The 12836-nt window shown below is 45.7% G+C and overlaps 1 protein-coding gene across 9 annotated transcripts in view; it reads right to left on the bottom strand.

The window, feature by feature from the left end:
• The window catches only part of LOC143295370 (coiled-coil and C2 domain-containing protein 1-like), a 286204-nt gene that overhangs the window by 90594 nt on the left and 182774 nt on the right, over positions 1 to 12836 (bottom strand). For all 9 annotated transcript variants that reach the window (XR_013057010.1, XM_076607032.1, XM_076607028.1 and 6 more), the window contains one exon: positions 1723 to 1778. Coding sequence is in view for 8 of the 9 variants with exons in the window: in XM_076607032.1 (XP_076463147.1) it covers positions 1723 to 1778 (56 nt within the window). In the remaining variant the exon portion in view is untranslated. The remainder of the gene's footprint in view (positions 1 to 1722; positions 1779 to 12836) is intronic.

Raw genomic sequence — 12836 nt, 5'->3', positions numbered from 1 at the left:
AGGGGATATTCAGATCCTTCAGGATTTTCTTTGCGATCTCTGTGCCTTCTGCCTTCCTATCCCCTGATTCAGTGGCGGTGCTCTCTTTGATTTTGAAGATAATTAGATCGGTCTTTCTTCGGTTCCTGTCTTCCATTTCGGCTACCTTTTCTTCTGTCTTGCTCTCCACGATGTCAGCGATTTGACTCTCCATAAGACCGCCTGTACTGGTGCCTGCTGTGTGGTCCATGATATTTTTGATGGATTCATCTGTGATGTCTTTAATTTTCTCAACCATTTTCTGAGGGAGGTCACCTTCTGATATCTGGTTCACGGTGGCGGCGGCTGCATCCACGTTCTTTGAGAGTTCGGCAACGTCTGTCCTCAGGTCTTCCATACCATTGAGAAACTTGTGAATAACCCAACTGCAGGATTGACCACAGTACCAGTGCAGTTGTGGAGTGGGCTTTTCACCATCTTTCTTAATGGCCTTGTAAGTTGTGTCATCAACGTTGACACAGGCGATGTGGAACCACAACCCACATATCTCGCACTGGAGTGCCTTGTCTCGGGTACCAACTAGAATTTTGCAGTGGCCACAATTATTGTTCTGGTTGGATTGTGTGCGGTCATCACCAGTACTTGATCCTTTGCGACCCTTTAAACTTGTGTCCGACATGGTGCGCTTCTTATCTTCGATTGTGGTACCCATTGCCAAGAAATCCATCATCACTACTCCACACTGGTCCAAAAGATTGTGAGCATGACCTTGGCTGTTGCTGGTTGGACACGGGCCTTCTTCGGAGGTAATGAGTCAAAATGCTTCCATTGTTTCAACTGGGCTTTAGTCTCTGGATCAAAGTGATGGACCCATGTTTTGTCCTGCACTGTTAATCTGTCGAAGAAGTCCTCCTGGTTTTCTTGGCACATATCCAAAAGAGCCTGGGTGCATGTGCAAATGGTCATGGGTGATTTTATCCACAGGCCCCACACTAATCTTTACATCTTGGGCTTGTTGGTGAACGGTTATGCAGTGATCCTCCAAAATGGCAGCCTCCACTCGCCACATGGTGTCTTCATTAATGGCGGACTGTAGTCGCCCAGGAATGGGAGCCGTTTCCAATGATATCTGACCATGCTTCAACTGACGATGCCAGTGCTTGACAATACGATGGGGCATCCTCCCCATCAGTCTCTTTCATCAAATTGAACGTCTCCCTTGGTGTGCGGCCTCTCAAGTACAGAAACTTGATGACTTCTCTGCATTCAACTGGCTCCATTATCACATCTTTCTCTACCATAGCACCTATAAAAGAGAAACTGTTAAGAGTTAAGAGATGCAATCTACCATGTGTACTATAGAGATATGTATCATTATACATGTGCGATTTCAGCCTCCTATAATAACTGGGAGCAAGTCAGGGGAAATCTTTAAAGAATATCCCTCATATGTTCCAGCTTCTTTTCAAAGGCTGTCATAACTGGTCATGAAGAAGTGTGAAACAACTTTAAAAAAAAAAAAAAGTTTTTATGTTTCTACAGGAAATTCTTCTACATTAACAATATAAAAGTAACTGCTTTTTAAAGACATTCTAAGAACCATTAACCTGTTTTATGGTGATGCTGCATTTCGCCCTGTTTGATGACTGTGTTCTCATGGCCCTCACAGATACTATTTGAATGCTTTTCTGAAGTTCCCAGACATCTCATATTCTGGACATGGAGTTACAAAATGACACTTACTGAAGGAAAGCCAAATTCGTACTTGACCATGGTATCCATATCCTTTTCTGTATAGCCTGAAAAAAAAGAAGATATCATTCATTATTCAATAAGTATAGCTTCTTTGTATTCTGACTGAAGGAGTAAGGTGGCAGAATGGTTGAGAGGCCTGTCAATACTGTGTCTGTGAGGTCTGAGTTCGAATCCCATTCTCACCCTGTCTCCAAAATTTGACTGGAAAATCAGAGTGTCTAGTCATGAGACAATAAACCAAGGTCATGTGTGTAGCACACACTTGGCACTGTGAAAAAGAACCCATAGCAACAAAAGTGTTCTCCTCTGGCAAAATTCTGCAAAAGAAATCCACTCTGATAGGTACACAAATCCATATGCATGCACTCAAGGCCTGACAAGTGTGTTGCTTTATTCTGCTGTCAGACATCTGTCGAGCAGATGTGGTGTAGCATATATGGATTTTTCCAAATGAAAGGATGCCTCTGAGAATCTGAAACTGAACTAAGACTGACTGAATGTGTAGAATGCATCATGGCAACTTATTTTGCAAACAAATAATCAAATCAAAAATAACTGAAGCTCCTCCATACTGTCTTATCCTTCATTACGCCTGCATTCTCACTGTGAACTACCTTGGCCAGCTTCATGCATTACAATAAACAATGATGCCTCAGTACCACCAGTGGTGTCTCTTCTTTGTTTGGGACAGCTGAACACCTTGACTTTTTTCTTTTTTTTGGGGGGGGCTGCTCCATCATCTTCACCATTACAGTGGCATTTCCCCCACACCACTCATTCCAAGTCCCCCATACATGGCCACACCTGGGTTCTTCTGTCTCAGTCCAAGCACCGGCAGTCCACAGGGAACTACCAATGTTAGGTCATCAGGCCACACACCAGGGGAGACCCTGCACTGCTGCTGAGTAACTTTGGTGGTGTTCGGTAGTGCCTGTTCTGATTTAACGCATTTTGGACACAACGTACTAAGCCCCTTACTGATGACAATAATGCCTTACTCCTGGAGCCAGACTGAGTGAGCGTCTCTCCCAGAGTGGAGACTGCTGCCAGGTCCCTCCAATGACAGTCTCCCATGAATCCGCCAACACTGAACACCTTGACAGAACTCATCCCAAGCGCGGAAGTGGAGGGGTATCGAAACTGAGGTCACCATGAGAGCAGGGCATGAAAGACCACATTATTTGGGACTTTTCTTTGTACTGATGATGGAAGAGGAGGTTGAAGATGAATAATAATAATAACAACAACAATAATAATAATAATAATAATATTTATACAGCACTGAATCTTGTGTAGAGATAAATCAAAGTGATTTCACACCAGTCATTCACACACATGCATCACCAAAAGACAAGGAAGAGGCAGGGAAGGGAGGCTATCTTCGGAAGATGTGGTTTTAAGGCGAGACTTGAAAGAGCTGAGTGCGGAGACCTGACAAAGTGAAAGAGGAAGTTCATTCCAACTGCAAGGTCCAGAGACAGAGAAAGAATGGCAGCCAACAGTGTGTTTGAATCTGGGTATATGTAAACAGAGTGAATGCATTATGCTGCTATGGAGGTCCATTTAGGTCGGGGACTATGCGACAAGTCTGTACTCTACGCTGTCATAATGATATCCTGGAGTCAACCAGGCCCGAAAGATACAGACACTTGCAGTGCTGGTCAGGAAATTAGAGCAACACACCCAAAGACTCATCCGTGAAGTGGATGATACTTGACTGTGGTTCCAGTCTTCCCATGTAACCCCCAGGCTGCATATATCACGAGATAACTCGTCAGTGCAACAGTGTATGCTTCGCTGCCACAATCATTAGATAACTCGTCAGCGAAATATTCTGACTTTTCCCTGGTTTGTTTGAGTTCACTGACAAAACTACTGGTAGCTTTAACTTGGGGAATCTTTCTAGATTCTATTGATAGCTATAAATCCAATCTACGTCAAGAGGCAGTCCTTTATTTGAACAATTTCATTGGGTTACTGCTGCAATTTTTTGCCTGGTTGCCTGCTCGCTCAGCAAAATGTTGGACAATGTGGTCAAGTTATACTATCATGGTGCACTAAAACAAACAAAACTGCTTTCTTTAACTGATGTTCAGAAAGAATTGAAGTGTCAGCTTGAAGAACAAGACAGTGATGAACTTTTATCGGACAATTTGATAGAAAATAAAGGGAACAATGAAGAGACTGGCCAAGATACAATGAACAGTGAGTGAAGCGGGCTGCACAGAGAGCAGATGACAGAAACGCGACTGAATTATTAGCAGCTCACACTGTGAGCAACATTTTTGGCACTGGGCCAAATGGGACCCAGCAGAACTGGACAAAGTGTCAGGTTACAGGTGTGGAAAAGGTAGGGGGTGGAGGTCGAGGGGGCGTGGCCGCACATCACTTAGAGTGATCACAATATATTGTGTATTTGTCTTTTTTCTTTTTATTGTGGTTGTTCTAGTATAATTTGTGCGAACAGATATCCATTTGTCCAGAAAATATCATATTACTGTGCAAATTACCTAACTAATGTTTGCAATAAACAAGTTGAAAATGTGACAAAAAACAAAACACTGATTTCAAAACAACTGCATGTCATTGAAAATATACAAACTGGAAAACATCATATGTTTTGTATTATCTATTTATTTGCCTTTCAGAAAATATATACTTTTCTGGGTCTCTCTCCAATTTTATTAATAAAGCACACAGAATTTTTTGAAAATATATACCTGTTTTTTGTGAAAAAAAACCCTGGCAAAGAGATTTCATTAAAATGTTATTTCCCTGGCAGTGAAATGGTTAAGCCCATAGTACACTCAACTCTGTGTAGGAGCCGGCCATGGGCCGAAAAACCCACTTTGCTGGGATTTCGAACCCGCGTCCTCCCAGCCATCAGTCTGCGACACTAACCACTTCACCACAGCGGCTGGTACCTTGTCCTAGTTACCTTTATTCTACCTCTTTAACCTGTGCAGGCCAGTCTGTCACCGAAACATATGTGGCACACAAAGCCACTCCTACATTCTTTCATTATTCTCACATCACAACAGCTATATATACCATTTAATCTCACAGATGCAATTCATCATATTTCTCATTCTCTATGTTCTGAATGTGAATATATTCAGCGTTCTTGATTTTATTATTTCTCAAATGGTGAGTCGGTGATAAAAAGTTCATTTTGATCAGTGTCACAGGTAAAAATACCACAGGAAGCAACTGGGTGGCTGAAAGATATATTTTCACATGCTGTCCAGTTCTTATGTTTAAACATGAAAGTATACCAATGATGGTCTGACATCTTTCTTTCACTGATATCATCAAATCAAAGATGACAAACAACAGACCAGCAGTGTATTTTTTTCTGTACTGCTTTATCAAAGTTACAATTAGCCAATAATTCATGAGCTTTTAATAATTATGTCAAAATTGAACCCAGATACACACTCCCCAGCATCTGTGTGCTCAATTCACTGTGTTATATAAGCCTGGCCAGCACATGCACCTTCACAAACACATATGAAGATAGAGTGGATAGAAGTGTAAGCAGGAAACGACTATTTTGACCCTTTGTCTGCTGAAGATTCCTGTGTAAAAACTGAGGTTTTCTGCTAATTTCACCAAAGAGCAAAAACATGAATTGTTTTATAAAAGACAAAGACATCTCCTTGAAATTTTCCATGATAATTGTACCTTGAGCAGATAAAACATTTATCTAAATTCCATACTACTACTGCTATTACTGTCAACTTAAAATCCTGTTGAAAGAATACTTCCATGATATCAACTGGTTTCTCCTTCTTCTTCTGCTTCATTTGTGGGCTGCAATTCCCACATTCACTCGTATGTACACAAGTGGGCTTTTACGTGTATAACCATTTTTACCCCACCATGTAGGCAGCATTACTCTGTATTCAGGGGTGTGCATGCTGGGTATGTTCTCGTTTCCATAACCCACCAAACTCTTGACATGGATTGCAGGATCTTTAACGTGCTAATTTGATCTTCTGCTTGCGTATACACACTAAAGGGGTTCAGGCACAAGCAGGTCTGCACATACGTTGACCTGGGAGATCGGAAAAATATCCACCTTTTACCCACCAGGCACTGTTACCAAGATTTGAACCCAGGACCCTCAGATTGAAAGTCCAATGCTTTAACCACTTGGCTATTGCACCTGTCAGTTAGGGGGTGCACGGGATGGGTAGTACCTCTAGAGGGGGGGCTTGTCACGCTCTTCCGGGAGTGGTTCGTCCTCTGTTGGTCCCCACCGCCACCGGCACCCAGCTCTCACTTATGGGTCCTAGAAGCTGCTAGCATGCGGCAGCGCCCAACCCCCAGGCAACCGCTTTGACAGGCTGGCTAAACTAGGTGAGGGTAGCCGACGGGTCTCAAACCCTCGGTGAGTTAGAGCTTGTCTACCCAAGCATGTGAAGACTTGATCCGGTGGACTCTGCGGAAGAAACCTTCATGGTTCAACGGAGAGGAAGGAGGTTGCAGCAGAGCACTGTGGAGTGCTGAGGGCAGGATGAGGCACATAGGACATCCTGGTCATCCACTGCATCCGTTTCCATCTCTAGTCGTCCTGACCTCGTCTTGCCACTGGATACAGACGGTCTCGGACAAGAGTGAGGTCGACAGTGCGCAACTCCTCCTCACTATAAATAAAGTCACCGCGCAAGTCATCAGTCATCCTTCATCCCATACCATCATTTTCCCCAAGCCCTGTGGCGACAGGTGAGCGACGAAGCGACAGGTGTGGGTACACTGGCAGTCGTAGCCACGTACCTGCACACAGGCGGCTCAGGCCATAGGGTCGTTTTTCACCAACTGGAGCAGCGGTGGAGATCGGCAGCCCCCTGAACGACTGAGCAGCCCTCTTCAGGACAGCACTGCTCACCTCCATGGCATGAGGAAGGGGCTAGAAAAGGTGCCCTAAACATTGCCTGCTCCACACCACCCTAGTCAGCATACTGCGGCTGACGGGGACCCTACTCAAGTGGTCGACACACAAAGGAAAGAAAGAAGAAAACAAGGAGCACCCCATTGACCACTGCCACATGGAACGTGCGTACGCTTCTGGACAGAGGCGACTTGGACAGACCACAGAGACGCACAGCACTCATTGCGAGTGAACTAGCCAGGTACAACATTGACATCGCTGCCTTAACCCCTAGGCTGCCTGCATGACGAGATAACTCGTCATGGCAAGCATGTATGCTTCGCTGCCACAATGACGAGATAACTCGTCATCGAAATATTCTGACTTTTCCTTGGGTTGCATTCACTTCGTTGACAAGAATAGTGGTAGCTTTAGCCTGGGGAATCTCTCTAGATTCTATTCATAGCTAGAAACCCCATCTACGTCATGAAGCAGTCCTTTATTTGAACATTTTGGTTGGGTCACTGTCCTAGTGTTTGCCTGACTTCTCTCCTCGCTCGCTCAACAAAATGTCGGACTGACGCCGTGCTCAAGACATGCGATCGTGACTAACTAAATCAACCAAGATTTCTTTCTTTAGCTGATGCTCAGAAAGAATTGAAGCGTAAATTCGAAGGAGAAGATAGTGATGAACATTTATAGGACGATCTGATAGAAAATAAAGGGAGCAGTCAAGACAGTGGCCAAGATGCGACTGTCAGTGAGTGATGTCAGCTGTACAGATGTTAGCAGACGACATGACCGAATTAGCAGCAGAGCGATATTCTTGGCACGCAGCCAACGCAGTCTGTTGAGAACTGAATCAAGTGACCGTGTGAGAGGGGTGAAGAGGAGGGGGGTGGAGACTGAGGGGGCGTGGCCTCACATCCACCTTATCACTTGGAGAAGTCACAATGTATTGTGTATCTATCTCTTAAAAAAAAAATATATATATATACATATATATATATTATGGTTGTTCTAGTATGATTTTGTGTTTGCAGATATTCATTTGTCCAGAAAATATTTTTTTGTGCAAATTACCTGACTAATGTTTGTAATGAACAAGTTGAAAACGTGACAAAAAACAAAACTCTGATTTCAAAACAACAGCATGTCACTAAAAATATATAAAATGGGGAAACAGCATGTGTTTTGTATTCTTTGTTCATTTACCTTTCAGAAAATATATACTTTTATGGGTCTTTCTCCAATAACAAAGAGCACAGAATTTTTGGAAAATTTATACCCGTTTTTTGTGAAAAAACTGTGGCAAATAGATTTCAATTAAATTTTATTTTCCTGGCAGCGAAAGGGTTAAGTGAGACCAGACTGGCAGAAGAAGGTGAACTCTGTGAGCGAGGCGCAGGCTACACCTTCTTTTGGAGTGGTCGCGGACCTGAAGAGAGACGTGAGGCTGGAGCTAGCTTTGCAGTGAAGACAACCCTCATTGGCAAGCTGGCTGGCCCCCCGTAAGGAGTGAACGATCGCCTGATGACGATAAACTCCCTTTATGCAACAGGAAGAAATTTACCACCATTGTCAGTGCCTACGCACCCACCATGACCAACCCGGATGAGATCAAGGACAAGTTCTACGAGGACCTGAACGCTGTCATCACCACTGTTCCCAATGCAGACAAGCTCCTCATTCTTGATGACTTTAACGCGAGAGCTGGCTGTGACAGCACCTCCTGGGAAGGCATGATTGGGAAGCATGGGGTTGGCAAATGTAACAGCAATGGTCAAACTACTTCTCCAGACATGTGCTGAGCACGACCTTCTTATCACAAACACTGTCTTCTGCCTCCCTACCCGCAACAGGACGTCATGGATGCATCCTCGCTCTGGGCATTGGCATCTCATCGACTTTGTCATCGTAAGGAAGAGGGACAGGCAGGACGTACGAGTCAAGAGGGCCATGTGCGGCGCCAAGTGCTGGACAGACCACCGCCTTATCGTCTCCAAACTCAACCTCCGCATCCAGCCCAAGAGATGGCCTCAGGGCATGAAAGCACCCAAACGCCTGAATGTCAACAAGCTGTAGCTAGGCAACATCAAGCAGAGCTTTGCTGACACCCTGGAGGAACGCCTTGAGTCCACCGTGCTGGACAACCAGAATGTGGAGGCAGCATGGGGCACACTGCATGAGACAGTGTACAACACTGCCATGGAGTGCCTGGGGCCTTCTGCCAGAAAGCACAAAGACTGGTTTGATGAGAACTGCACTGAGATCAAGCAGCTGCTGAAAGACAAACGCCAAGCCTACAGAGCCCACACTGAAGATCCCAAGTCACAGTCAAAGAAAGACATACTGAAGAGCGCACGCAGCACCATCCAGCTGAAGCTGCAGCAAATGCAGGATTCCTGGTTGAGCAACAAAGATGATGAGATCCAAGGCTTTGCAGACAGGAACGACATGAAGAACTTCTATAACCCTGAAGTCAGTCTACGGTCCCACCACCTCCGGATCTGCTCCACTCCTCAGTGCTGATGGTTCTATCCTAATCACTGACAAGGACGGGATCCTTGAGAGATGGGCTGAACACTTTGACAGCGTACTGAACCGCTCTTCCACCATCAATGATGAAGCCATCGACCGACTCCCCCAGGTGCCAGTCAGTGAGTCGTTGGATGCCATTCCAACTTTGGAGGAGACCCAGAAAGCTAACTGTCTGCTATCCAATGGCAAAGCCCCTGGCTCAGACTCCATTCCAGCTGAGGTCTACAAAGAAGGTGGTATGGACCAGCCGCCGTGGCGAAGTGGTTAGCGTCGCAGACTGACGGCTGGGAGGACGCGGGTTCGAATCCCAGCGGAGGTGGGTTTTTCGGCCCATGGCCGGCTCCTACCCAGAGTTGAGTGTGCTGTGGGCTTAAATGGGGAGACTGGGACCACACAGTCGAGTGTCATCCACTTCAAGGATGCGTCTTTGGGTGTGTTGCTCTAATTACCTGACCAACACTGCAAGTGCCTGTATCTCTCGGGCCTGGTTAACGCCGGGATATCATTATGACAGGAAGCGTAGAGTACAGCCTTGTCACACAGTCCCAAACCAAAATGGACCTCCATAGCAACATCGTCATCATCATCGTCATCCTCCTCCTCCTTCATCGTCATCAATATAAACAAAATAGTCTCAAAGTCTGTGGCCTTTCATGCCCTGCTCTCATGGTGACCTCAGTTTCGATACCCCTCCACTTCAGTGCTTGGGGTGAGTCCTGTCAATGTCGTCAGTGTCGGCAGATTCATGGGGGGCTGTTGTTTGAGGGACGTGGTGGCGGTCTTCACTCTGGGAGGGACGCTCACTCAGTCTGGCTCCGCGACTAAGCCATTATTGTCGTTAGTAGGGGGCTTAGTAGGTGGTGTCCTAAGTACGTTAAAACAGAAAAGGCACCACTGAACACCACCGAAGTGACTCAGCAGCACTGCAGGGTCTCTTCTGGTGTGTGGCCTCCTGGCGACCTAACATCGATGGTTCCCTGTGGACTGCCGACGCTGGAACTGCGAAGGACGAACCCGGGTGTGGCCGTGTATGGGGGAATCTAAATGAGCGGCGTGGGAGTAATGCCACTAAACGGTGCAGATAATGGGGCAGCAAAAAAAAAAAAAAAAAAGAAAAAAAAAAGAAGGTGGTATGGCGCTGACTGAGAAGCTTCATCAGCTATTCCAGCTCATCTGACAGCATGAGGCAGTTCCACAGGACTTCAAAGACGCTTCCATCATACACCTGTACAAGCGCAAAGGAAATCGTCAGGCCTGTGACAACCATCGTGAAATATCCCTGCTGTCTGTCGCAGGCAAGACTCTGGCCAGAGTGCTACTCAACCGTCTCAAAGCACACCTTGAGCAAGGTCTCCTACCAGAGAGCCAGTGTGGCTTCCGGAAAGAACGCAGGACTATCGACATGGTGTTTGCTGCCAGGCAGCTCCAGGAGAAGTGTCAGGAACAGAACGCCGACCTTTACTCCACCTATGTCGATCTGACCAAGGCCTTCGATACTGTTAGCAGAGATGGCCTTTGGAGAATCATGGCGAAGTACGGATGTCCCAGAAAGTTCATCACCATCATACGGCAACTATACGATGGGATGCTGGCCCGAGTCCAAGACAGCAGAGAGACTTCAGAACCATTCCCTGTCTCCAACGGAGTCAAGCAAGGGTGTGTTCTTGCCCCCACCCTGTTCAGTCTCATGTTTTCAGCCATGCTGACAGATGCTTTCAGAGACGCTGACGTAGGCATTGGCATCAGGTACCGCACAGATGGCTCACTCTTCAACCTCAGGAGGCTTCAAGCAAAACCCAAGGTGAGGACAGACACCGTCAACGACTTTCTGTTTGCTGATGACAACGCTCTCAATGCTGCCTCCGAAGCTGACATGCAACACAGCGTCGACAAGTTCTCTGCTGCCTGTGACAACTTTGGCTTCACAATCAGCACAAAGAAGACTGAGGTGATGCACCAGCCAGCTCCAGGAAAGCCTTACATTGAACCAAACATCTTCATCAACAGGCAACGACTGAATGCGGTGGACAAGTTCACATACCTGGGCAGTACACTCTCTCGCACATTTGTCATCGATGACGAGGTGAATGCCAGACTCACCAAAGCCAGCGCTGCCTTCGGCAGACTCCATAAGAACGTTTGGAACAGGAGAGGCATCACCCTGGAGACGAAGCTCAAAGTATACAAGGCTATAGTTCTCACCACACTGCTCTATGGATGTGAATCATGGACGGTCTACAAACGCCACGCCAAAAAGCTGAACCACTTCCACACCACCAGCCTCAGAAAACTTCTCGGCATAAAGTGGCAAGAGAAGATCCCTGACACAGAGGTGCTCCCTCGTGCAAACTTGCCCAGCATCTACACCATCTTGATGCAGGCCCAGCTGTGCTGGGCAGGCCATGTACTTCGCATGCCAGACCACCGGCTCCCCAGGAAAGTGCTGTACGGCGAACTTCAACATGGCAAGCGCTCTCATGGAGGCCAACACATTGCACCTGTCAACTGGTTTATAATTCTTTTATCAAATTGAATTCCAGGATCTACTGCAGCCAGTTTACTTTAATGACATCAGTCTTGCTCTCTCTCTTATCAAATCAATGTTAGTCCAGGATTTACTGTAAACACCTGTTTTCATTGGGTGTGTGTTGGCACACAGCCACATAGACCACACCCCTCACATATGGCAATCTTGAACAAACATCTCTCCCCCACAACCATTCCCCTGCACATGTGTAATACCAGTGATCAGTGTTAGCAACTGGCTCATGTTCACTGTCATTTTGTCTGCAACCTGCTTCAGATGAAGGACCATCTGTCTCAAGGACAAACCTTGCATCACTCTCAATTTCATACTGTGTATCAACTCACTTGGTGCTGCCAGTTAGCTCCCTTGACTTTTCCCACAGACGACCCATTTGTATGGTTAAGAAATAAAATCACGAAAAAATAAGTGTTATAAATTATTAATTGAAAACTTCCAAACTTATCAGATATAAAATGAGTTAGCCGGGGACAAAATATAAAACTTCCTCCCTTCTCATGCTATCATACAGTGAGATGAAGAAAGTATCTGTATTTTTTGTTCAAAATTTGCACATACTGATGACTTGTAAACAAATCCAGGAAAGCACAAAGAGTTTGAAGCTGATTAAAATCAGAACATTAAATAGCCACGATAGGGCCCCTTTGTCTAATTCTGTTGTCTACCTTGTGACTGAGACAAAACTGAGTCAGACACCATTGTTGACACACACTGTTTATGTGAACCAGTCACCTCTCCTGCTCATGAGCACAGCAACACACACTGCATTTATTGGTTGCTGTGGAGAGTGGAAAGGTCAGTTAAGATATTCTTAGCTCATAACATCACTATGGAAATTGGGTGCCACTCCAATATTCAAAACTATGTAAGGCCTCGATCAGGGCCCTTCATCTGAAACGGCTGTAAGCAGCAGGGCCCTGACTGGGGCCTTTCATCCACAGTGAGTTAAAGTTACTGTTACCATCTAAGTCTGAATAGGCTCTTAAATCATCACCCTCACCACTGCAAGTTTTCTTCCCTACAATTCACATCATTCATTATTTCCTGTGTCCACTTCTATGGCTTTGAAAAAAATTAACTCAGATCGATTGATGGTGTCTCGCAGTTCTTCCCACTTTTTCACTGCAGACTCACCAGATTTGA

Source organism: Babylonia areolata, chromosome 20 (genome assembly GCF_041734735.1).
Source record: "Babylonia areolata isolate BAREFJ2019XMU chromosome 20, ASM4173473v1, whole genome shotgun sequence".
NCBI classification, from domain to species: Eukaryota; Metazoa; Mollusca; class Gastropoda; order Neogastropoda; family Buccinidae; genus Babylonia; species Babylonia areolata.
This window is presented reverse-complemented; position numbering and strand designations above follow the sequence as displayed.